This window comes from Amblyraja radiata, chromosome 3, assembly GCF_010909765.2.
Source record: "Amblyraja radiata isolate CabotCenter1 chromosome 3, sAmbRad1.1.pri, whole genome shotgun sequence".
NCBI lineage: Eukaryota > Metazoa > Chordata > Chondrichthyes > Rajiformes > Rajidae > Amblyraja > Amblyraja radiata.
In genome coordinates, this window is record NC_045958.1 from 78,737,571 (window position 1) to 78,764,803 (window position 27,233).

Sequence of the window (27,233 nt, forward strand, 5' to 3'; positions counted from 1 at the left end):
TGACCGTCTTCTCCTCTCCATAGGGTCGTCTTCTTGTGGGTCTGCAGATGTCTGTAGAGGCCGATGCGCTATCCACACACCTTGGTGCAACGTGGGCAGTGGAGAATGGTGGCAGTTGGTAGTCGTCGAACCCCCTCTCTCTCCTTACGATGCTGTCGCTTTGTCTCTGCGACACGGCGTAGTTCCATTTTGTGACGTGCAGCTCCTTCCTGCACGGATTTCCTCCAGAAGCACCTGTCCAGTGCAATGTGCTCCCAGTTGCTCGATGTGATGTGGAATTTCTTCAGACTGTTCTTGATGTTGTCCTTGAAGCGTTTCTTTGGCCCGCCGGGGGCTCGCCGACCTTCCTTCAATTGAGAGTACAGGATTTGTTTAGGGTAACGTGTGTTGGACATGCGGTTGACAAGTTGGTGCTGCATTATTGTGGTGGTGATGCTGGTCATGTTGGCTTCCTCCAAAACGCTGATATTGGTGCGTTTGTCCTCCCAGCTGATCCTCAGAATCTTTCGGAAGGATCTTTGATGGTATTGTTCCAGGGCTCTCAGGTGCCTGCTGTAGGTGGTCCATGACTCGGCTCCATACAACAGGGTGGAGAGGACAAGGGCTCTGTAGATCCGCAGTTTAGGTCTTGGTCTTCAAAGACTCCTTTTCCCGAGTCTGGCGTAGGCTCCGCTGGCACAACTCAGGAGATGGTTGACCTCTGAGTCGATATCAGCTTTTGAGGGAAGAATGCTGCCACGGTAGGGGAAGTGGTCAACATTTTCAAGAGTGGTCCACTTTTATAGTGGGCTGGGTTGACAGCTGGTTAGGTGGAGGTTGATGTAGGACCTGGGACTTCTTGATTTAAGGCTAGGCCCATGGCTCTGTATGCCTTGGCAAAGGCATTCAGGATGCCCTGGAGGTCTTCTGCAGAGTGTGCTCCTATGGCGCAGTCGTCCGCGTACTGAAACTCCATGATAGCGGTGTTACTGACTTTGCTCTTGGCCTTCAACTTATTAAGGTTGTAGAGCCCACCGTCAGATCTTTAGAGGATTGGGATCCCCTGTGGCAGCTCTTCATCAATGAGGTGAAGTATGGCAGCAATGAAGACTACAAACAGGGTGGGTGCGATGATGCATCCCTGTATGACCCCCGTTTCCACAGTGAAGGGCTCGGACTCAGAGCCGCATTTGTTCACGGCATTTTTCCTGGAGTTGGCATGCTGTGAATATCAAGTCTGCTGTACCTCTGGATGAGCGGAAGCCACACTGTGATTCTGGGAGTACTTCCGCAGACAGTGGTAGAAGTCGGTTTGCAAGGGCACTTTGCCTGTTGTTGACAGGAGCAACTTCCCCTGTAATAATGGTCACTATTAGAGCCTCGCTGAATTCTGAGGGAAGTCTGTCTGAGACACAGAGACACACACACACACACACATATCTATTTATTTACTACTAAGGCTCTCATCTTGTTTGTTTGCCTGCGTGAGTGTGCGCGATATCTCAAAACCTCGCCAAAACAGTACACGATAGCGCTACAATTTTGGCCCATCTTACTCACCATTGTCCTGTGATTTAAATGAAACAAGCTTTGTTTGGATTGATGGTATATTTGACAAGTTATTGACATTCTAAACTCTACAAAAATCACTTTTCAAACCACCTTTCCACGTTTTAATCAAATTCTTCCGTTTTCCATTAACAATGACGTCACAATGGGACCCTGGATCTCATTTACATTAAAAAAAAAATAATCGCGATTTTCGCAACAAAAAAAAATCAGTTTTAAACAAATTACGTCCTTTTTCATTAACAGCTAACATTGTGTTTATGTTATTTTAAAGAAAAAATACAATTTTCATTGAGAATCTCATTTTTCTTTTTAAATCATGATTTTCATTGATGGAGTGGGGGAGCAGGGGTATAGAGGAAGAGGAGGGGGGTAGGAAGGGGAGGGGTTATGGAGGGAGTGACTGAGGGTAGGGGAAAGGAGAGGGGGGGAGAGGTGAGGGAGGGAGTGGAGAAGGGAGGAGGAGAGGGGAAAGAAGAGGGAGGGTAAAGAGGAGGCGGACGGAGTGCTGGGGGATGAGGGGGAATGGTGGAGGATAGGGGTGGGGATGGCGAGGTGCAGTTGGGGTCGGGTTGCTGTGAATCACGTCACAACGGGGATCTATGGCGTCACAACGGGAACTCCTCAGCCGCGCCTGCGCAGTGGTGGAATATTGCCTTGGGGGGGACGGGCCCAACGGGTCCACACCTGGTCTAGTAACACATTAAAGTTAATCTCAGCGGAATTTGATCATCAAGAATGGTAGAACAGCATGGCTCGAGTCAGGCAGATACATAGAATCCAGAAGCTCAGCCCTTGTCCGGGTACTAAACTCTTTCAGCTTATGACGTGGACAAAAACACACATTACAGGTTCAGCATGAGCAATGAAACAAACCACATGATGTTCTTCAAGTGAGCAAAACAAAAAGCAATATTGTGCTGGTTGGGGCAGATAGTTATTGCTCCCAAAGGCCATATGTTGTCTGTCTGGTGCTCAGGTTAAGTATTCTGCACTTAACTTTCAAATGAATCAAGGAGAACAGAAAGATCCAGCTGTTGTGGTTCATGTCGCCACAACATGGATAAAAGAAAATGTTCTGGAGCAAAGATCAAGCCTAACAATCAGAGTTAAAAGGATGGCAAAAATATTTATATTTTCACCTCCATCATTGTGCAAGATCAGGGACTTCGATGTGCAACTTAGATTGGTGCAGATTAAATAGGTTTTAAATGATGGGACCAAAAAATTAATAGTTAAGCAGCAATGCAATTCAAAACACCAGCAGATAGACCCCCCTCTAAAAAACAGGTGCCTCGAATTAGGATAGTTTTAGTTTAGCTTTTTTTTTTTTAAATGTTAGTTTAGTTTATTTTGTCCCGTGTACCAAGGTACAGTGGAAAGCTTATTTGTGTACTATCCAGTCAAAAAGACTATACATGATTACAATTAAGCCATCCACAGAGTACAGACTAAGGACAACGAGTCTAACAGTTAGTGCAAGATAAAGTCCAATTAAAAATAGTTGAAAAGTCTACAATGAGGTAGATGAGAGGTCCGGACTCACCCTAGCCGATTGGATGCTGTTAGATTCAGATAAGAGCCTTCACTTTCAAAGCTAAAGAAATTAAATGAAATGATAGAAACTGATAACCGCCTCAGAATTATGGAATGACTAAATCTAGTATTAAATCTCTCGGAATACTTAACTTTTACAAGATACATTCAAAATAGGAAGAGTACCCCTGACAACAAAGGATAGGGTAAAGGATCAAACAAGCAAAAACAATGAGTGAAGCTAAGAAAAAGCAAGAAACAAAACATCTGGAGGAGTTACCTATAAGTCCCACAAAATAGCAGTAGTAATATTTAAAAAGGCAGAGTCAGAGGTAACAAGGATAACACTGACCACAGAGTTTACCTATTTATAGACTGGTAGTGCATGAGTGATTTTTTGCAATGTGAGGAACAAAGTAGGTACAAGGAACTGCGAATGCTGGTTTACAAAATAAGACAAAGTACTTGAGTTACTCAGCGATTAGGAGGCATCTCTTGAGGACATGGATGGTTAGTTAATCTGAAGAAAGGTCCCAATGATTGCCTATCCATGTTCTCTAGAGGTGTGGCTTGACCTTACTGAAATACACCAGCACCTAATAATGTTTCGGAATATGTGGAACCAAGTTAATTAGGATCTTATGCTCAAGGGACATGGTGATAACACCATAAGATATAGGAACAGGACCTAAATCAAGAACACTGCCTTAAAAATACCCAATGTGTTAGCCCCACAGCAGTTTGTGGCAATGAATTTCACAGCTTCATCACCCTGTGACTGAAATAAATTCCTCCCTCCATCCATTTTGAAGGCAAGTCCATTTATTCTGAAGCTGTGCCCTCTACAGGCACCTGCAGAATACCACTAGCCAACCAGAGAAGGCCCCCTTTATTCCCACTCTTTGCCTTCTGCCAGTCAGCCAATCCTCTGTCCGTGCTTGTGCCTTGCCTCCAAAACCATGGGCTTTAGCAGCCTCGCGTTGCTTTCTGAAAATCCAAGTATACAGCACCAGACATTTTGTCGATCCTGCTTGTTACTTCCTCAAAAAATACCAACAGACATCCACCAGGCACAATCTCCCCTTAACAAAACCATGCTGACTATGCTCCAAAATCTCATCCTAAATAATGAACTCTAAAAATGTTGCCTACCACAGAAGGCAGACTTACTGGCCTATAATGCTTTTATGCTATCCTTGACTTCCTGTCAGCCAGTGACCGAATTCTCCCCTCGGTATGTTTCTTCGTCTTTGGGACGAAAAGAGCCTGCGTCTTCCAAATTATTACCAGAAACTCCTGCCATTGGTGCTCCACTCTCATTCCTGCTGGGGTCCCCTTCCAATCAACTTCAGCCTGCTCCTCGCTCATGCCTCTAGAGTTACTTTTACTCAACAGTAATACTGATACATCCAGTTTCAGCTACTCCCTCTCAAATTGCAGGTTGAATTCGATCATATTATGTTTACCGCCTCCTAGGGATTCCTTCACCTTAAACTCCCTAATCAAGTTTGGTTCATTGCACAACACCAAATCCAAAATTGTCTTTTTTTCTAACGTGCACGATCACGAGCTGCTCCAAGAATCCATCTCGTAGACATTCTACAAATTCCTTCTCTTGGGACCCAGTACCGACCTGATTTCTCCCAGTCTATTTGCATATTGTAATCCCCATAACATTGTCTTTCTTAAATACCTTTGCCTTTTTTATTTCCGGATGTAATCTGTGCCCTCCTACGTCCTGACTACTATTCGGATGCATGTATATAATGCCCATCAGGGTCTTTATTACCCTTGATTGGCCAAGAAAGATATTAAAAATATATATTTTTTAAATTCTTATTTCAATTTCCAGTATCTGCAACGTGCTGCAGACAGTCAGCATATCCAGCGGCATCGTTGGAGAGAGAAACTTTTGTTATCATTAATGAGCTTTTGTCAGAATCGAAAATATTATTTTAGCTTAGTTTTATTTTATTTTAGTTTAGAGATATAGCATGGAAACTGGCCCATCAACCCACTGAGTCCACACGAATCATTGGTCATCGTATACTTGTTCAATGTTATTGCACCTTCAACAATAGGGGCAAATTACAGAAGCCAATTAACCTACAAACCTGCTCAACTTTGGAATGCGGGAGCAAACCAGAGCACCTGGAGAAAACCCACGTGGTCAAAGGGAGAGCATACCAATACCACACAGACCGCACCCATAGTCAGGGTTGAACCTGTCTCTGGCAGTGAGACAGCAGCTCCATCATTGCACTGTGGCATAAATGTTAACCATATCTGTTCCATAACCATATTCCGACTAGCCAAATGAGGATATGCAATACAGAGTTTTCATTTTACATCACTAAATCTGACAGGAAACAAGCATTGGTTGATAATTATATGCATTACAGCAAATAAAAGTATCCATTCGGGCACAAAAATCCAACAGGCGAAAAGGTTCTAACGAATAGCTAACAGAATACCATTAGATCAAAAGGAAGAGGTTTATAACATTACCAGAGAAAGTGAGGTTAACTGAATTCTGGAATTTACTCTGAACAAAGACTGGATAAAATCCAAGTGAGCAATTAGCAAGATACAGACTTTAAAAAGGGGAGACTTTTGTTCGGCAATGCCAGAATGCATGTCGTGGGCAAGTGGGACAAAGTGTCAATTTTATTTATTAACAGAAAAGATATCATAGATGAGCCTCTATCTCTTATGTTCTAATATGACAGATTATTAGTGTTATCAAAGATGTTATATTTAAATTATTTTCGGTAAATTTCTCAATTCTTTTCACCAACTGTGACAACTTTCTAAACAATAACCTTGCATTCAGAAGACCAAATGCCCAAACAGCAAACAAGTTGATTTCAGCTCTACACATTACTAACCATCTTAGCATGATGTGCATGCATAGGATCAGCATACTGAAGGAGCGCCTGGAATTGATTGTTCTTTGTGAAAGTGATGATTTTTAGCACAGTTCCATACTTGGTAAATATCTGTTGGGAGTAAAACAAAAATTGCATCAGAATAAGAATAGTAATTTGATTTAGTTAGCTGCCTTTGGATATAAATAGAATGAAAACTTAATTACAAAGCAAGCATCAATACTGTTGGTTTTATAAGTTGTACAAGGATTACAGTATATACACATGTTAACTAAACAATGTTCATTAAAACATACTATGAAGTTAATTGAAAGTTTTCTGCCAATAGCATTATTCCCAAAACAAAATGAAAAGGAAGATTTGAAATGGAAACGATGTACATTAAATCAATCCTTATCACTTGCAGAAGATTTTTCATACAAGGTGAAAAGTCTGTCAATTCTTACCTGATGCAAAACTTCCAGAGTAACAGGATAAAAGAGGTTCTCCACAATAATGCGCAAGACAGAACTTTGGCCAGCGAGCACCGCCCCCTCACTGATTGTGCTGCCTGTCATTGACATATTACCGGTATGTACTGCATTTAATGCTTGCAAAGCAGCTTGGGTGCGCTGTGAAAATAAAACATTAAGGGCAACATTTTTGTGAAAATTACAAGAACAAAACATTTTTTTAAACATTCAGAATTAAGGACACAAACACACCTGTGTTTCTGGAACAGGCTCCAACAGAAAAGCGACGTTAGTTTACAGAATACAAAATGAGCAACTGCCAGCAGAACGAAAGACGCCATTAATTTATTTCCATATTGCATTGCTCAAAAGTTTTGTTTATTGTTACATGTACCGAGGCATAGCAAAAAGCTTTTTGTTGCATGCGATCAAACCAGCGGAAGGACTACACATGATTACAATTGAGCCGTCCACAACGTACAGAGACTGGATAATGGGAATACGTTTAGTGCAAGATAAAGTCCTGTAAAGTCTGATAAAAGATAGCCCGAGGGTCTCCAATGAGGTAAATGGTAGCTCAAGACTGCTCTCTAGTTGTGAATACAATGGCTCAGTTGCCTGAAAACAGCTGGGAATAAACTGTCCCTGAATTTGGAGGTATACGTTTTCACACTTCTGTGCCTCTTGCCTGATGGGAGAGGGAGCAGAGGGAGACTCATCCTTGATTATGTCAGTGACCTTGACGAGGAAGCATGAAATTTAGAAGGTTACTGGGAGGGTGGTTGGTTTGTGTGATGGTCTGGGATGCATCCCAAATCTTGTAATTTCTTGCAGTCTTCGATGGAGCTGTTCCCAAACCACACCGCAATGCATCCCGATAAAACACTTTCTACAGTGCATGTGTATAAGTTAGTGAGAGTTGTTGGGGACTTCTAGGAAAGCCTTCTAAGAAAGTAGAGGCTTTGGTGTGCTTTCTTGGCCATTGTTTCGATATGGCCTGTCCAGGGCAAATTGCTGGTGATATTTACTCCTTAAGGGGCTGCCCCACTGTGGCGACCTAATCCACGAGTTAAGAGTGCCTTCGACCTTCAAGATCGAGGACACTCGCCTGGAAAACCTCGAGCTGGATCGACCGTCCGCGTTGAAACCGCGAGCTGGATCGATCGACCGCACACACACCCCGCAAAGGTGGGGGCCAGGGAAAGCGGGGGAGCGCTGTCTGAAATTCACACCCGCAATGAAGAGGAAGATAAACGGCTGCCACAGTGTACGGTAAGTCCTTTAAAGAGCGCGGAGGGGGGGGGGGGGAAGAAGGGGAGAGAAGGGGAGAGAAGGGGAGGAGACACTTTTAAGAAGCATAATAAAGTTTAGCGGGCATTTTACCTACTGGTCGGTTTTCCCTGGTCCTGAAAACTCCAATGAGCCAATCAAAATGCCCGATCAGCGAAGGAAATTGCCTACGGCTGCCCTCGACTGCCTGTGACTAAATAGCGACCCCACTCCACTACGAGTCAAAAAGAACCATGCCGACCAAATTTTACTTGCGGAAAATATTTCAACATGCTGAAAGTTTTTCCGTGACCTAAGGCCACGAGTATTCGGGAACTTCCCTCGAGCATGAGGAGAGTTCCAGTGACCTCATAGGACCTCGTGCCGACCATGCTGCGAGTTTGAGTCGAGGGCAAACTCGTCTAGACTCGCAGATTAGGTCGCCGCAGTGGGACAGCCCCATAAGAAGTTTTCGTCCATCTCTACTTCACCGCCATCAATGTGAAGTCTTAAGTATGTGAAGTCGATCACCATCTCAAGGTTCTTAATCTCCCTCCTGTACTCTGTCTCATCATTATTTGATATCCAGCCCACTACGGTGGTGTCATCCGCAAATTTGTAAAGTTAGAATTGTAGTTGGCTGCAGAGTTGTGGGTGTATAAGGAGTAAAGAAGGGGGCTGATAACACATCCTTATGGAGCACCAGTGTTGAGGAATATCAGAGAGGATGATTTGTTCCCTATCCTCAATGATTGTGGTATGTTGGTCAGGAAGTCGAGGATCCAGTTGCAGAGATGAATGCTGACTCCAAGTTACCTGAGTTTGGCGATGAGCTTGGATGGGACAATGGTATTAAAAGCAGGGCTGCAGTCTGCCTCTCTTATCCAGGTGTTCCAGGAACGAGTGCAAGGCCAAAGAGATGGTATGAACCATGCACCTGTTGTGGCTGTCGGTGAACTGCAGTGGGTCAATGTTGCTTGATATAGACTGTATTTAATGAGTTCCATAACAAACCTCTCGAAGCATTTCATGATGGTGGATGTCAAGCCACGGGCCGGTAGTCAGTAATTCGTGGGATCTTGCTTTTCTTCTGTACATTAGTGTTAAACAGAAATGTTCAGACAAAATATATTACCATGGATCAATCAGGAATTAGTGTGTGGCTAAAGATTGGGTGGGAAATAGATTTTAAAGAGCTTTCTGAAAAAAAAGCTGTTTAAAAAGAGTTTAAAACAATGATTGCCTTGGACAATAGGCATTTTAAATAGGAGAACTGTGAGCGATGAATTCATTAAGATACTTATGATCATGCAAAAGTGTATTTGCTGTTTGAAATGGGCCATAATTTGAAATACAACATTACATAAAATTGCCCTCAATCAAATTGTACGTTCGTTTAATTCAACTTGTACGGTTTGGTAAAATACCTTGACTACATTCTTGCCATTCACCTTACATGTAATGCAAAGGAAGTGAACAAACATTTCCTCTTGACTTCAGGTGGTTGATATACACAATAATTTGAGGACAGTTGGCAACAGATAGTTTAATCTGTAACTGTGACAGTGCAAATGTGCTGGAAAGTAAAGATGACAAAAGCTCACTTAAATTTGACATTGATCAATGCTGCACAGCCTTTGCATTCATGCAAAAGATTTGGAGTCAAGTGTTGGTGAACATATCAATTATTGTTGTTCACCATCCCGGGGGGTAAATAGCATAGGTTGGAACTGCAGATGCTGGTTTACATTGAAGGCCAACACAAAATGCTCAAGTAACTCACAGCACCTCTGTGACGTTTCGGATGGAGACCCTTTTCTGAAGACCACACCTTGGCCTAGTGTTAAGTTATCTCTTGCAGAGACCTAATAAAATTGTAATGAATGGGATTTGATAAAACATTTCTTCCTCTGTGTCCGCATGTGAATGTAGTATAATGAACCTCTGCTCGTATAGATTTGTAAACTCTGTATTTCAGCTTGACTGGGTAGGCCTTCCATTAACTATAGACCTAAAAGTTTGTATTCTTGTGTCACCAGCACAGATGTTTGAACAGTTATCCATTAAACAATCTGAAATACTGATTGACAAAGAAAACAGGTGGGAAGGAGGGGAGAATCAAATTATTTTTAATCTCATTTTTCAGTCTCCTGCCGTACCACATATCCTCCCCAAGCATTTTAATTCTGCAGCTAAATCAAGCTTCCCAGCAAGAGCTCGCAAATTCTACGTGGAGGATCAAATACAGATAAAGTGCAATTGATCTTAATATTATTGAGTCCTTGATTTGGGCAGGGCAAATAGAACATTACTCTGTAACAATGAGTGTACACTAAGCTAATTTGTAAAGTACAAAAGCAGGGATTGCTTGAAACCAACTCTCAATTTTGTTTATCCTTCATTTAATGCAATTTTAGAACAACAGTACATCACAGGAAATGACCAATGTATTTTCTGCCCCTCCTCACACATCACCAACCATTCATCTCTGCTTCTAATATTTTCATTTTCTATTTCATGTCAACCCAACAGCTGCTGGCCAGGTATCTAGCAGAAAATTAGGTACTTTATAATTCTACAAATATTGCGATAAGCATCAGCTCCACTGAAACTAAAACCTACAGACTTCGGAGCACTCAAATTCCACTTGATATTCACCTCACAACCCAACTTATTTTGCTTTCAATGTCGTTTTCTTACTGCCAACTGTCAAAGTTTTCTCCTGCTCTACATCTTTTTTCAAAATAACGTTTCCCCTCTGTTCCATCCTTACTCTCTGCATCCATGTTAGCAAGATTTGTGTTTTGACATATCGTGGGTAAACACATTTCCTTTTACTCATTGAGCAAATACACCATGTAATATTCAGCCAAAAGTTCTGGCTTCTCCCTCATTGCCTGTCCTATTACATATGGGGAAAGAAACATAATGACATGGGGAAATGTGAGGTATGAATGGATGTCCTTGACCAGTGTTGACATGATGACATATTTCTACAAGGTTGAATGTTCTCATATTGAAAAACCCAAGATTGGTGCCTGTGATACTGTGTATAGTTATTCAAGATTGGACTTGAGTTCAAAGTGTTTGACAATTCAAAATTGATCTTCAGAGAAGTATGCTGAGAACCAAGTCATTAGTCATGTCAGAATTTTCCTGTCAATACCCAAAATTCCGTATAACAGTAAAAACCTCCCCTCCCCCTAACAACATCAACCTTTTACTAATTTTACTCCGCAGATTTTTCACACACCAAGGAACACTTACAGCTTGGTTGGGCAAGTTGTCCGTCTTCAATTCCCGGTGGTTGGAATACTGGATATATATGGGCTGATTACGGAGGTGTGGAGTGACTGTAGTGTAATAGTTCACCATAGTAACGGCTGCTTCTTCTGAAGCCATTTCAAGGAAAGCCTGCAGCAGCAGCAGAGAGGGAGCGAGAAGAAAGAGTGGAAAATATTAACTTGCTAAAAGACAATAAAAAGCACAAATCAAATATAAATATTGCACTCCAGTCACATCTAATCCAAAAATGAACTACATTATATGAATTCTGCATATTTTCCACCGCTATTTCGCCCCATTAAACAATGAACTATTCCAGTACATGTTATAATTTAAATTGTGCAAATAATGTAAGGAAACTCATAATTAATTTTACCTTGAATTGTACAGGTAAAATTATTAACAAGGCTGTTTTAAAATGCTTAGGACAGTTACGGAACGACGTGACAATATATATTGTTAAAACAACACATAAAAATAATGTTCATTTCAAAAGGCAGAAGTTTAAATTAAATTTAAATTCATTGCAAACTTCTCACTTTTGCACCTACCTGATTTTTGCCTTTCAACATCAATAGATTAGTGACTTTGCCAAATGGTATGCCTAATGAAAGAACTTCTGCTTCTGAAATCTCATATGGAATCTTCCGAATATGAAGAACACGAGAGGGAGGGTTGGGAGATCCGTCTCCTTTAAATTTCTTTGTGTTGTTTCCATTAGCTTGAGATAAGTGGGAAACATACCATTATTCAATTGTGCATTTTCCTTAGTGTAATGATACTTAACTATGCCAATAAACAACAGGAAGGTGGCAACAAGCTCAAACCTCTTACTAACTGTACATCTATCTATCTATCTATCTATTATTAAAAGTCTGATCTTGTACGTGTGTACATGTGGTTGTCTTTACATCTTCGTAAAGACTACGCGGTAACGATTACATTTTTACATATTCTGATTGACATTTTCCCCCTCGAGGCCGAGATCACCTTCACTGAAAATGTTATGCTTTATTTCTCGACGTATTACTGATTAAAAGTAAGAAGTTTAAAAACATCAAAAGACTTTGAATTTAAAACGACCAGTCATCGATCTAATCAAGTTTTCTTCAGATTTAATGTTATATTTCACATTATTGATATTTAAAGGTTTAAAAAAGCCAAATTTGAGAATAACTGACTGAGACGTTTCTGGCAGCTTCCAGTGATGTCACAATGGCATCTCACAGTCCACCAATCACAATGGGATCTCATTTACATACACGGCCGTGAACATTCCGCCAGCCCACAATGACATCACTATGGGATCTCACCTGCCAATCAACAAGCTATGAGAGTTTTCCTTTATTGTAAGGAGAGGGACGTAGTGGGGGAGATTTAAAAGTTTTAAAGTGACATTTAAAACTTTACAAAACCCCATTTTAAGAAAGATTTCTTCAAATCTGCACTGGCAGTTATGCAGTTACCAGCGATGATGTCACAATGCCCTACTGGCTACATTGTTGCTATCCCAGAACACTGAGTCCTTCAGGGAAAGAATCTGCCAGCCTAACCCAGCACAGCAAGGTTTAATGATTAGATTTGGATAACAAAAGATGGCCTTGTCGGCACCTACATCACATTAAACCTTAGTGCAATTGCATTTTTTTTTTTAAAGTTTAAAATGAAGGAGGGTGAAAAAATGAGCCAACCTGCACAGTTGCTATGGGCTATGGGCGAGTGGTGGAATATTACATTGGGGGGACGGGTTGTGTTGGAGGAACGGGTGAGTGGTGGCATCTTGCGTTGGGGAACGGGTTGCATTGGGGAACCAGACCTACCGTGGGGGCTATGGGTGAGCGGTCGAATACTGCATTAAACATGAGCCGACCTGCACAGTTGGGGGCTATGGGTGAGTGATGGAATATTGCATTGGGGGAACAGTGGAATCTTACTTTGGGGAACGGATTGCATTGGGGGACCAGGCCTCCCGCGTGGGTTATGGGTGTTTGGTCGAACGTTGTGTTGGGGGAACGGATTGCGATGGGGACCAGGCTTCCCATGTGACAGGGATCCAATGGGTGAGTGGTGAAATCTTACGTTGGGGAATGGGTTGCGTTGGGGAAACGGGTGAGTGGTATGCAATATTACCTTGGGGAACGGGTTTCGTTGGGGGACCAGGTGGTCTAGTATATTATATATATTATATTATTATATATTAATTTATATATTAATAAAAATCTCATCTTGTTTGCTTGCGTGCGAGTGATTGAGTGAGCTCAAAGGAACTACGCCAAAATGGTACAGGATAGCGCTAAGATTTGTGCACCACCTTACTCACCTTTGTCCCGCAGTCGTTCCTATAAACTTTCGTTCACATTGATGTTCTATTTCACAAGTTATTCATAATTAGGTTTAAAAAAATTCAAGTTTAAGAAGAATTTAACAGCTAAATCTTTGCTGGCCCAGCTTGCAATAAAGTTGCATATAAAGTTGCAATCGAGGAACACTCAGTCCTTCCACCAAGTTTTTACCCGAACAGGAGGGTGAGGGGGCAATTGCTATTGGGATCCAAATTCTTGCTGGCCCAGCTTGCAACAAAGTTGTAATCGAGCAACACTCAATCCTTCCAGCACGTTTTTTGCTCAAAAGGATAGGGAGGGGGCAATTGCATTTTTTTAAGTCCTCGAAGCAAGAGGCAGTGCTGGGGAAATGCCCCTGCACAGTTGGAGGCTATGGGTGAGTGCTGGAATATGGGGGAACCAGTGAGTGCTGGAATATGGGGGAACCAGTGAGTGCTGGAATATGGGGGAACCGGTAGTGCTGGAATATGGGAGAACCGGTGAGTGGTGGAATATTGCGTTGGGGAACGGGTTGCTTTGGGGGACCAGGCCTCCTGTGTGACAGGGACCCAGCGGGTTCCAGTTGGTCTAGTTACAAATAAAAGGCAATGTATACAAGAAACATTGCCTCAAAAATTGTCATCCTTGCTTTCAAACTAAGTTCTCCCATTACACAAATCGGACTTGCTCTTGCTCTACAACCCACTAAGTATCACCAGTATCATCAAAGTTTATTGTTGTGCATACTTCCATCCACTTTGACAGTTCTAATACAATCATGTAGCCTATACCCATCTATCTATATTATAGTAAAACTCTTCCCTTTTTCTCAACATTCTAAATTTCGGTGTGTATGCAGGGTTATGTTGGCTTTCTTTTAATCTCCTTAATTTGTATCTTCTTCCAAAACGCTTGGCCACAGCCTTCCCATTTTCACACATGCTACTCACATTTTTCCCCTCTACGGGATAAACATCTTCCCGTCGCATTCCAACCTATATTTCCGAAGTTTAAGTTTTAATAATTTAGTTCAAAAAATTAACTGCTTTTCAGTGGGAGACTCTTGCAGCACTTTCCATTGATGATGCCACAGTGCCATCTCACAGACATCCAATCACAATGGATCTCATTTACATATGACATCACAATGGGACAGGGGTGGGAGATTGCAACCTTCATGTGTTTCCACAATTGCAATCAACCTGGCGTGCACAATCAAATAAGAACAAATAGAACAGTCTGAAGAAGGATTTCAGCCCGACACGCTCCATAGATGCTGCCTCACCCGCTGAGTTTCTCCAGCATTTTTGTCTACCTTCAAATAGAACAAGTTGTCCCCCCCCCTCTCCCTCTCTGCCCCCCTACTCCCTCTCTGCACACCCTCTCCTTCTCTAGGGAGTTGCGAGTATTGGGATCTATGGGTGAGTGGTGGAGTATTGCGTTCGGGGACCAGCCCTCCCCTGTGATGCCGCCCCTGCGCAGTTTGGGACTATGGGTGAGTGGTGGAATATTGCATTGGTGGAACGGATTGCGTTCCGGGACCAGGCCTCCAATTTGACAGGGACCCAACGGGTCCACCTTTGTCTGCTGTTCTCGTTTCTACATGAATAAAGTAAACTGAAATTCTCAAAACTGCTAAATGGCAAATTCCAGTTCCCAATGAAGACAGAAATTATCACGTTTCTGTAAGAATGATCAGAAACCATCTACAATCTAATGCAGAACAAAAGCCCAGATGAACAGCCAGCATTCCAAGTTCCTGAGGTGTTTTGGGCAATATTAACATGTGAGGGGACCATAACAGACAAAGATACACAAAGTTTATAGGACTAAGCTTGATCAAGGATTGTTTTTAAGGCATCATCATATGCAAAAGAATTCTGGAAGGGTAAGGTGCAGCAAGGTGAAAGGACGGGGGGGGGGGGGGGAGAAAGGAAAGAGTTCAGACGTCATGGCTTACAATACAGAATACACCAGTCAAATGCTTTAATAATACACATGATTGCACTTGAAATGTGGTAAAGTGAATAGAACATTATGAAGAAATAAAGATGACTTTTGTAACCACAGCTAATTTTGGAATAAAAACAAGAACATCCAAAATACAGAATTGCAGACTAGAGCAAGTTCAACGGGGTGGGTGAACTTAATCAGCAATTTAAAAAAGGCGTTGTCTCTTAAATGGGCACCAATACAGGTCACAAAGAATAGCTTGATAGATGAACAGGATTATTGCTGAATTCAGTATTACCTTAAATATTTGGATGATACAACATAGGAAGTCAGCCAGGAGTACATAGAAGCAAGTCTAAGGGAACCCACCAGAAGTCAAATAATAACATGCAAGACTGTTTGTAACTTTAATTAACTGACAGGCACGAGAGTGGAAGTAGTGATGGAGATGTGACTCCCAAAGGTGTTTAGTTGCAAGAATGTTTTTCTCGTCCAAAGTGGTTGACTGTCAAGATGACTTGTAATTTTGAGACAAGAGATAAAATGCACTTAGCCTTCATTATTAATGTGGAAATCAACACTGGGATTTTAGACCTCATCACCAATGACATTTAAGAACAAGCGAGGCAGCCAAATGAGATCCCCGGAAGAGATTTGCAGTAACACTCAGCGAGAAGAGAACCAATGCAGGGCTCGAAATTAACGGTTGCCCGGGTGCCATTGACCACTCAAAGCGCTGCTGGGCAACCTAAACGGCGAGTCGTTTTGCCCGGCTTGGCAACCAGATACTGGTTTGTACCGAAGATAGACACAAAAAACTGGAGTAACTCCGCGGGTCAGGCAGCATCTCTGGAGAAAAGGAACGCGATGTTTTGTGTCGGCGGTGATGGCTGTATTGCGTGGGAAAGATACTAGGTGCGGGGTGATGAAGGGACGAAGCGAATGACGGCCCCCGAACAGCGGCTCCATCTCCTCCTCCTCCCGCACCCCGCCCGCCCAGATAAGGGCCGCTCCTGCAAACCCGCTAACGGCGCACTTTCAAAACAAACCCTCCCACACGCCGAGGCCGGGAGGAGGGAGGGAGGGGGAGGCCTCGGCGTGCAGGAGGGTTTATTTTGAAAGTGCGCCGTTAGCGGGTTTGCAAGCAGCGACTGCTATCAGGGAGGAGGAGGTGATGAAGCCGCTGCTGCTGCTGTGCGGGACCCATCATTCGCTCCGACACTTCTGAAGCAGCTGCACCATAGATCCTTTAGCTGTAGGATCTTTGAGCTGCACCACTCGGCCCCGCACCTTGATGTTGGCTGGCAGAGGGAGGCGGTGGCGAGGAGTTCCCAACGGCCACGGTAGCGATGTTGTCCGAGGAGCGCTGACCCTCCTTCATCCATACCCCCCCCTTATCCTGGGACCCCTCCTCCACATCCAACACTGATCCCCAGTCCTCACTGACATCCCCTGTGCTCCCCACCCCCCCCAATCTATTCATCCTGCGCTGATCACCCTATCCACCTTACATTAATTCTCCTACTACCACCCCCACCCCCCCCCATCCATCCTACACTGGTTCCCCAATTCACCCTGTACTGATCCCCCATCCATCCTGTACTAATCCACACATTCATCCCGTACTGACCCACCCTCCATTTACCCTGCACCTTCCCCTCATTCATCTTGTAGTGATCTCCCATTCATCCTGCACAGACCCTCCGATCCACACTGTACAGACCCCCCCCCCCCCCCCTCCATTCATCCTGCGCTGATCTCCCCTCCCCCTCCCCCATCCATCCTGTATTGATCTTCCCATTCAAGAAGAATGGGGGGAACAGTCTGAAGAAGGGTCTCGACCCGAAACGTTGCCTATTTCCTTCGCTCCATAGATGCTGCCTCACCCGCTAAGTTTCTCCAGCCTATTTCCTTCGCTCCATAGATGCTGCCTCACCCGCTAAGTTTCTCTACCCCATCCATCCCGTACTGAACCCCCCCCCATTCAACACCACTGACATCCCCGTGCTCTCCCCTCACAATTTTACCTACTCCAACCAACACTTACTAATTCACCTGCCTCAATCCATCCATTCTGCACCAACTGCCTTCTAACCCCCCCCCCCCGCCATCTATCCACCCCGCACTGATTCACACCCACCCCCACCATATTTTCCTGGAAATGTCTTCAGAGCGAACATTGACTATGTTTGATAACGGAATGCAATCAAATGTGTTTTAATTCCCAATGTTATTATTTGTTTTAATCCATAAAGATGGATTAATTAGATTGTGTACATGTGAAACATTAAAACCGCAGTGTTCGATTGTCACTGCTACCGTTGACACGTTATTACAGAATTCATTTTAACGGCAAATCAATGCTCTTAATATGGAATATCTGTACTGTAGTTATTAAATGAGCAACATTCACAACTATACGTACGCATATATGTTACCATGGTCCAGGATTTATTGACACAGGTTGATCATACGCTGAATAATTCAACCACATTTTTGTTTGGAAGTGGAAAGAACTAATAGAAATTGCATTAATTGCAATGTGTAAAAAGAGTTGAGATACTGTCTTATAATTTTGCTGCATATCATTGTGGGATATATCAAGTCTTGATTGGTGAATGTTTAGTTTGTGACTTTATTTGAAGCAGAAATAATATGTGAATGCTTCATTGAGTATAATTCCGACTGGTAACTACGCAATTCGTCCGAGCACATTATCGCACGCGTCATGCAAGCCATCTTAAATGACCACCTAAACTGTCATTTGGCAACCTAAAAAGCTGCCAAGGTTGCCCGGCTGGCAACAGGGAAAAAAAGTTAAGCGAGAGCCCTGCAATGGCAAATTACTAACAAGTTCCACACCCAGCCAAAGATGACAAATCACACAATTTTGTGCTTTCAAGTGATTGCCATGATTTTTTTAAAACATCTCTAGGGCTTTATGTTGCAACAAAGCTTGCAGTGACAAAGACCATGTTCTTCTCACTGTTTTCATAAAACATTTCTAAAACTAGGATTTTACTTTATACTCTTCTACAAATCAATGCAGATAACTTGTGTTCCATTCAAAGTAGACTGAAATATTTTAACATGACAAGACAATGGCCATCTTAATTTTTCCACATTTCATACACTCTGGTCACAAGTATTGAAGGCATGTTTGTGTTCTCTTGCAATGTCAATAATTGCAGCTCTTTTACACCACACATTTATTGACATTATCTGCTGCATTTACATCAAGTGTATTCTGCATATGCCTTTTTCCGACTGCAGAGCTGCATCACAACAATATAATATTTTGGTACAGCAACTTATGTAGATATATATATATATTTTTTTTTAAATCAGCAGAAACTTTTGTTATACTACAGAAAGTATTCCTTACTGCATTTGTTCCCACTATTGCCAAAGCTCTGTTTCAAGTCGCTGCAAGTAATCCTTGCTCAATTATCAACTTTATAACATACTGGGTGTGGATATTTAGTCTAAGTCTACTACTGTGCAAATATTCACTTTCCCTATAATAAGTTAATAAGAACCAGTTGAACTTTAATCACTTGCACTGTAAAATAAGAGTGCATGATCTTAACATTTTCAAAAGCACTTCCCCCTTTCATCTACAACTCCAAATGTTCTTAACAGGGACCAAACATTTTCTATTTTCAGCTTCTACTTTCCCATTGGCATCTTACTTCGAATTTAATTGTCAGATTTAATGGGCGACTGATGGATGGCGTGGATATAATTATGCTGGCGGGGAGTAAGTTTCTCACACCCGACTAACAATGTGATATTTTTACAACTGGAACAAAAAACAAATACCAACCCCTATGCCACATAGTATTTGAAGCAACTGTTGTGTACAAGAGTAAGTATTAATTTTGAAGCATCTAATGGCACATTCATTGCATCACAATACCTTTTCTGAAGATGATGCCATGTTTGATTGAAATGTAGAGCATGGAAAAAGGCTCTTCGATCCACAGAATCCCTGCCGACCATCAATCACCCATTCATTCTAGCTCAATATTATCCCACTTTCCTCCCTACATACTAGGGGCAATTTACAGCAGTCAATTAACCTACAAACCCATACGTCTTTGGGATGTGGAGGAAACTGGAGCACCTAGAAGAAACCCACGTGGTCAAAAGGAAAACCTGCAAATTCCACAGGCAGCACCCAAGGTCAGGATCAAACCCGGGTCTCTGTGCTTGAGGCACATTAAAGTACTTATCCTTCAGTGGACTTGAGCACAAATTGCCTTGGGTGTATTTAGCTGTACATTATTACTAAAACAACACCAACATTGACAGCACACTAAGTAATTAATAATTGGCAATAAAAGTTCAATGCCTTGCCCTCATCCACTATGACTATGCCAGTTAGTTCATTACCTCAGATCATGTTAGGAACAAATATGTAGATCATCTTTGCTATGTTTTGTACCCCCTAATTTCTCTTCCCACCTACATTCAAGTCTCAAAGTTAGCTGTTCTTAATTAACATTTCAACATTGATACCCACTCTCTAAATACTCACATCATATCTCATCCTCTTACTAATCATGACATTACAGATGGTTTTCTCAATTTTTACTATACTCAGTTTATGAGATATGTCAACATTCTCTCCCAAGATAATGTTCGACTTCCCTTGCATTTCTCAACTTGCCATTACCATTATGATTTTCCAGCCTGATTCATTCACAGAACCCAAACCATAAGCTATATTAAAGCCCTATTGGATCTTTTCAAAAATTAATAAATTGATCTTAGACAAATACTGACAGATTTAGACGCCGATATCGCCTCAAGTTTTACGGTTGGTGTGCCTTATTGAGCATGGTTCCAGATTGAAGAGAATCCAGTGAATTGCAGAAGTTCCCCATGACAAAAATCTCCAGACACCATGGTGTTTGAAGCCTAACAATAATATTAAGAGTTTCTCAACCCGAGCCACCATTTTAATAGTATGGGGTGATTGTGTAATACAGGTGCTGAATAATTTAAATATATAGCCGTCACTAGTTTGAGTTTAATGCTTTAGGAAAGAAACATTAAGACAGCATACATTTCAGAGAAAACCATACCAAGCACTTAAAAATCAAGTACAGTCCAAAACAAACCAGGATCATCAAATGTTTAAAAAAAAGGAATCATAGTACTCAGTGAATAACCAAAGTTTCAAAGCAGAGTGTTCATTTACAATACCTCCAGGACAGCACATTCTTACATTTTAATTTCGAAACACTTCATCTCACCCAAATGCTTGTTCCAATGACATGAATTTTAGCATCTTCTCGGCATCAAGTATCATTTTGTATTTAACACTTAAAAATATTGTACCAATAAGATTTAAAAGGAATTGCAAATACCTGTAGCCGACGTAGAATTGCTCATGGTAGAGGGGCCGTTAACAACACTAGCAGAAAGCAGCTCGTCAGATCCTCTCTGCAAAATAAAATCAGAAAGTTAAGCAATTGCCAAGATTTAAATATTTAATAATACTTCATTGTTATCCACATTATATATAATGCTCAATGTGAACAATTCAGACATTAAACTGGAAAATAACAATTAGTAATAAACTTTATACGTATTCCATAAAGACAGGGCTGCTCTTTGCATTCTTGCTAAAGCATCGTCAATGATTACTACCATTGGGACAACTTTACGCCACGCACCTTGCTTCTAATATCAATTTGGAAAATTGAACACTTAGTCCCTCTAGGAAAGTACTCAAAATAATGCTTGAATAGTTAGGTGGAAATACGAGGGATCACCTTGTGCATTATACTATGGAACAAAAGCAAAATATTAGCATATCACATATGCAGTATATTTAAGTGCTAGAGCAGGAAGTCAGGAAGAGAAATTAATATCTCCCATGATGAATGGAGCGGCTGGGCTTGAACACTCTGGAGTTTAGAAGGATGAGAGGGAATCTTATTGAAACATATAAGATTGTTAAGGGTTTGGACATGCTAGAGGCAAAAAACATGTTCCCGATGTTGGGGAACATGTTTATGAACCAGGGGCCAGTTTATGAATAAGGGGCGAGCCATTTAGAACGGAGACGGGGAAACACTTTTTCTCACAGAGAGTTGTGAGTCTGTGGAATTCTTTGCATCAGAGGGCGGTGGAGGCCGGTTCTCTGGGCACTTTCAAGAGAGAGCTAGATAAGGCTCTTAAAGATAGCCGAGTCGGGGGATATGGGGAGAAGCAGGAACGGGGTACTGATTGGGGATGATCAGCCATGATCACATCGAAGGGCCGAATGGCCTACTCCTGCACCTATTGTCTAATATCTTAAAACATTTCCTCTTGCTGAGAAACATTTCCTCTTGCTGAGATGCTGTGTAACATGCATGTGCTGCTTTCCCCCCATCTGACTAGATTTCTTGTCCTTTCTCAGCATGAACAATGAAATACAAACATGCAAATTAGCAGGCGACTCAGATCCTTAAAATTGCTCTATCGCAGACAATAACGGCTAACAGTTGCAACCTGAAGTCAGAGTTCAGATCTAACCAAGCCAGTTCTCTATTCAGGTATTCAATTAATTTATGGAATTATGCCAAATGGAAACAGGCCCTTTAGCCCAACTTGGGCAGCCTTGTCAATATTCATCGAAATCTATTTACGTACAACCGTCTGTGTAGAAAAACTTATCCTTCAGATCCCTTTTAAATAAATCCCCCCCCGTCCCCTCACTGTACACATATTATTAGATAAGATAAAGCATGGAAACAAACCCTTCAGCTGAGTCCAGACCCACCATCAATCACCCAATCATACTAGTTCTATGTTATCCCATTCTCACATCCACTCCTCACATACCTTTAGAGTGAGGCCACTTAACCTCCAAACCCACATATCTTTGGGGTCTTGGAGGAAACCGGAGCACCCAGGGAAACCTCGCAGTTACTGGGAGAGCGTGCACTGTCCACAGATATCACCCAAGATCAGGATTGAACCAAGTTCTACCAACTGTGCGACTGGTTTTAACCTAACTTACCTGTGTATCTCTGTAAGGGCCCTTCAGAATTTTCTATGATTCTATCGTGTCCCTCGAAGCTCTGCAATCCCATAGCAATTAAACATTATGCTAGAATAGTTATTTCACATTTTTCCACGTCATAGTGCATTTGCCAGAACTTGGTCCATTCATTTAGCAATCCACAGCCCTTGACACATAGGTAGCAAAGTTGGTTGTGAAATCAGCAAATCTATCAACTAAACCTCTAGCCAAGTAATTTATGAAAATTATGAATTATTCAGTCACTATGGAACACCACTTATTACATCATGCCATGGGGGATGAAACAGGATCGCATCAGCACCTCTACTTCCTGAGAAGATTACGGAAAGTCAGTATATCAAGGGGGACTCTCTCTAACTTCTACAATTGCACATTAGAGAGCATGCTGACCGGTTGCATCGTGGCTTGGTTCAGCAACTTGAGTGACCAGGAACGGAAAAGACTACAAAAAGTAGTAAACACCGCCCAGTCCATCATCGGCTCTGACCTCCCTACCAACGAGGGGATCTATCGCAGTCGCTGCCTCAAAAAGGCTGGCAGCATCAAGGACCCACACCATCCTGGCCACACATTCATCTCCCCGCTACCTTCAGGTAGAAGGTACAGGAGCTTGAAGACTGCAACGTCTAGGTTCAGGAATAGCTACTTCCCCACAGCCATTAAACTCAACTCAAACAAAACTCTGAACATTAATAACCCATTATATGTTTATTTGCACTTTATCTGTTTATTTATTCATGTGTATATATTTATATAATGGTATATGGACACACCGATCTGTTCTGTATTCATGCCTACCATATTCTGTTGTGCTGAAGCAAAGCAAGAATTTCACTGTCCTATTTGGGACACATGACAATAAACTCTCTTGAATCACCCACCATTCTCTGTAACTATTAAAATTATAATCACCATTATATAGTTGGGCATTGCTTGCAAGACCAATATTTAAAGCACTTTCCAATTGTTCAAGATGTTTGTGCGAGCCATCATCTGAAAGCACTGCAGTGCTTTTGCTACTCAAAGTGCTGTTTGAGATGCAACAATAGCACATTAATTCGTCTCCTGTGTAAAACTTCAGAAATTTTGGAAGGAAATTTTTGAAACCTTTTCAAAACTATTTAACATAAGACTGGACTTAAACATAGATTTGATTATTTTCGGAGCAATGGAAGCCTGTTCTGAGCTAACGTCATTTCAAAGATGTTTCCTCAACTATGGTTTGATAACGGCAAAAAAACGTATACTTAAATTCTGGAAAAACGCACCTATCCCAACGTTTAAAATGTGGATTACAAATATGTCGGAAATATTACATCTTGAGGAAATGAGACTTGTTCCAGCAGGAAAACCAGAACAATTCTTCAAGATATGGTCGCCTTTCATTGATTTATTACGTGTAATATGGTGCAACATAACCCTGGAAAGTAACCGTTTTAGAACTAGGTGAGGGGTGTGTAACATGATGAATTAGGCACATTCCCTTTTCTCTTCTGTTTAGTTCTATCTTTTTTGCATTTTCTTCTTACTTCCTTTCTTTTCTTAAGGCCCTTTTATTTTCAGGGCTTTTTTTTCCTACACTTCTAAGGACGCAGTCTATTTATCTAAATATCAATCAATAACCGTCAATAATTGCACCCTACACATCACTACTATCCTCAAGCTTCTCTTTTTTCATTCTTTCTTTTCTATCAAAATAAAAAAAAAGTTGTACATGAAATGTATTATGTTATATACCATGATTATTATGTATGTACATTGCTTCTAATTAAAAAAAAAAAATTTTTTTTTTATTTAAAAAAAAGTGCTGTTTGAAGTTCCACGATTCACTCAATTAATTCATGAGAATAGACTTCCAAGGCAAGGTTTGTAATTTATGAGAAAACAAAACTAGGCACTCATTCTCTGTGGTGATACAGGTCATAGATAAGAATAGCCTTTCTACAAAATCAGTGAATTTATTATAGAAGGCACACATTTCCACGGTGGCATTTTTGTACCAAGAGAACAGTGGGGGCTATTTTCTTATTTCATTATATCTTTTAGGTTGGTATGTTTATGACGCCAATGCATTTTTGTCCTATCACAGAGAGCAAGAGGACCATGGGCCAAAATTAAAATCAGCCATGATGTTATTGAATAGTTGAGTTTGTGTAAGGGACCACAAGATCAAGTTGATTTAGGGTAATGGTATTAGGATTGAATGTCAAAGATTGGTGGTTGATTTCTAGTGATGCAACTCAAATGTCAGACAATGTTACTTGACACTCAACTGCTCACACCTCCATATGCAAGTGTGAGCACTCTACCAAAACAAACTATTGAGTTTCTTTATCACTCTATTGCACCAACTATAAAAAAATTCCAGATTACAGAGTACTGTCATTAATTAATTGCTGAATAAAACAAAAAGCAGGTCCCTTTAATTGTCAAACTATTCAAATAGCCGAATGGTGAAGTCTGCAGGATGTTAAATGTAACATCTGCCCATAAATGAATAGAAACCCGTGTCTATTTTACCTTTGAAACGAAACAACTTTTTACAATCACTTTTACCCATAGAGTGTTAGTGTTAGAAAAGTAATGCTTCAATAACATTAATTTAAATGTATGGAGTGTGACACCAAGTAATAATACATAGGAGGATCTTTTAAGTACTATTTTAACCCAAGGCTTTTTCTTTGCTATTGTTAAATGCGTTAAATGTTGAGACTGGAGGGATCGTTCAAAGAAAACCCTCTCAAAATGAGGCTACTCAACAAAAAAAAATGTAATCAGCTTTGCATAAATTAAACACCCATCTTCAACTCCAATGCAGTTGGTGACAAAAATCTATACGAAATTTGCTCCATGTCAGCGCCATTGTGTCTAAATTAACAAGTCCAGACTTATGGTTCTTCGCATCTACAGGCACAATAACAGGCACAGGCACAATAACAAGATTGTTCTACATTCAGTTTGTGCATGTCCAAAAGTAAATATTTACCAACAAATGGAAAAACACAAATATCACTACATGATAACAATACCTCCACAGTATTATAATGATTAGCATCAATAGCACACAGGACAGTCAGAAGAATTACTAAAAGTCAGGATAAAAGTAGTTCGACTGTTCACTGAAATAAAACAACACGTGTACGTCAAACTATTGAATTCTAATATTATGGGAGCTCATTGGGGTAATTTGCAACTTGGAAACAATCCTGTTCTCAACTCAATAGATTAATTGCTGATATAAGCCCCACTTGCTTACAAACCTCATCTCCCTGATAAAACAAACATTTAATTTAATTCTGCCTTAAATGAACTAGCCTCTTGGGGTCTCTCAGATGGCAGAAATCATGAGATTCACCCAAGTCTTCAATGAGCAGCCCCTTTTTCAGCAAATACACCCTCCAGTTCTAGATTTTCCATGTGACCAGCATCCTGCCAGCATCAATCGTACCAAGCCCCCTGAAGATCTTTGCTTCAAAGAACTCTCATTTTACTAAATTCCAATTTAAGGCAGAATTAAATGTGTTTTATCAGGGTGGTGAGGTTTGTAAGCAAGTGGAGCATTTATCCAATGATTACAAGCTTCACCTTTTATCAACAACCAGGCTGCTTTTTTTTTTAAGCCTCTGACCACATATCCTTCCAACACAGGGAAATCTCAAAGTGGTACAGTCCTCAAGATTTTGCTTGCTCCATCTTACAAAGACATTCCATATGCCATTCAAATTAAATAATTAAACCTGTGTGTTAATGTTGTAAGTATGCAGATCTTGTCGTACAGCAGCCCCCTGGTTTGTCCATTTAATCAAACAGTTTTTTTTATTCTGACAACCTCTCATTTGCCCCATTATGGTCTATCTGATAAATGTTAGCCCACAGGCTTAACCACATTCTTTATCAAAGCCTTAATGTGCTCATAGCTTTCCTGAGTTTTGCAGCTTTCTAACCTGCAGGACTTTCCAAGAATCAATGGAAATTTTAACACGAAGATGCTCTTTTTTAACAAGCTGGGTTGCAGGCCTTTTATCCTATCAACTATTTTGTTATTGTTTTCAGTCTCTCCTTTTCTCCCTCTAAGATTTCTTACCTTTAAGTAACCAGCATATAGAAACATTTTTTTTGTAATTAGTCAAAGAAATAATGGAAATAATTTTCACAGACAAAACAAATTAAAACTGTCCACTCTTTTGAGGTTCATAAATGTAACTGTCCACTCTTTTGAGGTTCATAAATGTTGATTGAAAATAATTTAACTGAGTCATGCCCTGATTAACGAAGCCATTATGTAATTGGTTATCATTACCATTGAATTTTTGTCTCAATGTCTCGTTGAACGTTCACTTGTGGTGATATCCTTTACATTGCATTAAGCATACAAGTTGGAGTTTTCATAGAAATTGAATGTCCACTTAATACTGCAAAATAAACATTGGTACCTGCTTTTTATGTATGAGAGCTAAACCACACCAAGATTCAGCACTAAACTAAGTAAAAACCAGAGACGGGGAACCCATTCCTTTGAGTCACATTGCATAGTATTTCATTTAAAACAGAGACCAAATAGCTGTATTCAGTTTTCTCAAATTGGTTTATTTGAAATCAATTTCAATGACGATGGGTTAATTATGCATCCATAAGTTATACAATTCAAATATTTGTTTTTAATCAAATGGGAACTTCTGAACTCCCATGTAATCTTCAGCTATTCCTCAAGATTTAATTCTTTAGCTTTCATTTTAGCCGAATCAAGTTACCTTACACAGGTCAACTGAGACTGCAATGTATTTTTAAATTAAAGCAACAGACAAGGCCAAACACTTGATTGAATAATCATTTTCCTAGTCCTTAATTCAGTATTGTATTGTTAAATAATAACAATTCCAGATCCAAATGTGCTTTAGGAATAAGCGCTCAATTATTAAAGAACAAATCAAACAGCAAC

The 27,233-nt window shown here is 40.9% G+C and overlaps 1 protein-coding gene across 4 annotated transcripts in view; it reads right to left on the reverse strand.

Moving 5' to 3' along the window:
- ptbp3 (polypyrimidine tract binding protein 3) overlaps positions 1-27,233 on the reverse strand; it is a 73,242-nt gene that overhangs the window by 18,302 nt on the left and 27,707 nt on the right. For all 4 annotated transcript variants that reach the window (XM_033018178.1, XM_033018179.1, XM_033018177.1 and 1 more), the window contains 5 exons: positions 20,628-20,703; positions 11,530-11,699; positions 10,961-11,107; positions 6,419-6,583; positions 5,973-6,083 (listed from right to left, as the gene is read on the reverse strand). In XM_033018178.1, the coding sequence (XP_032874069.1) occupies positions 5,973-6,083; positions 6,419-6,583; positions 10,961-11,107; positions 11,530-11,699; positions 20,628-20,703 (669 nt within the window). The remainder of the gene's footprint in view (positions 1-5,972; positions 6,084-6,418; positions 6,584-10,960; positions 11,108-11,529; positions 11,700-20,627; positions 20,704-27,233) is intronic.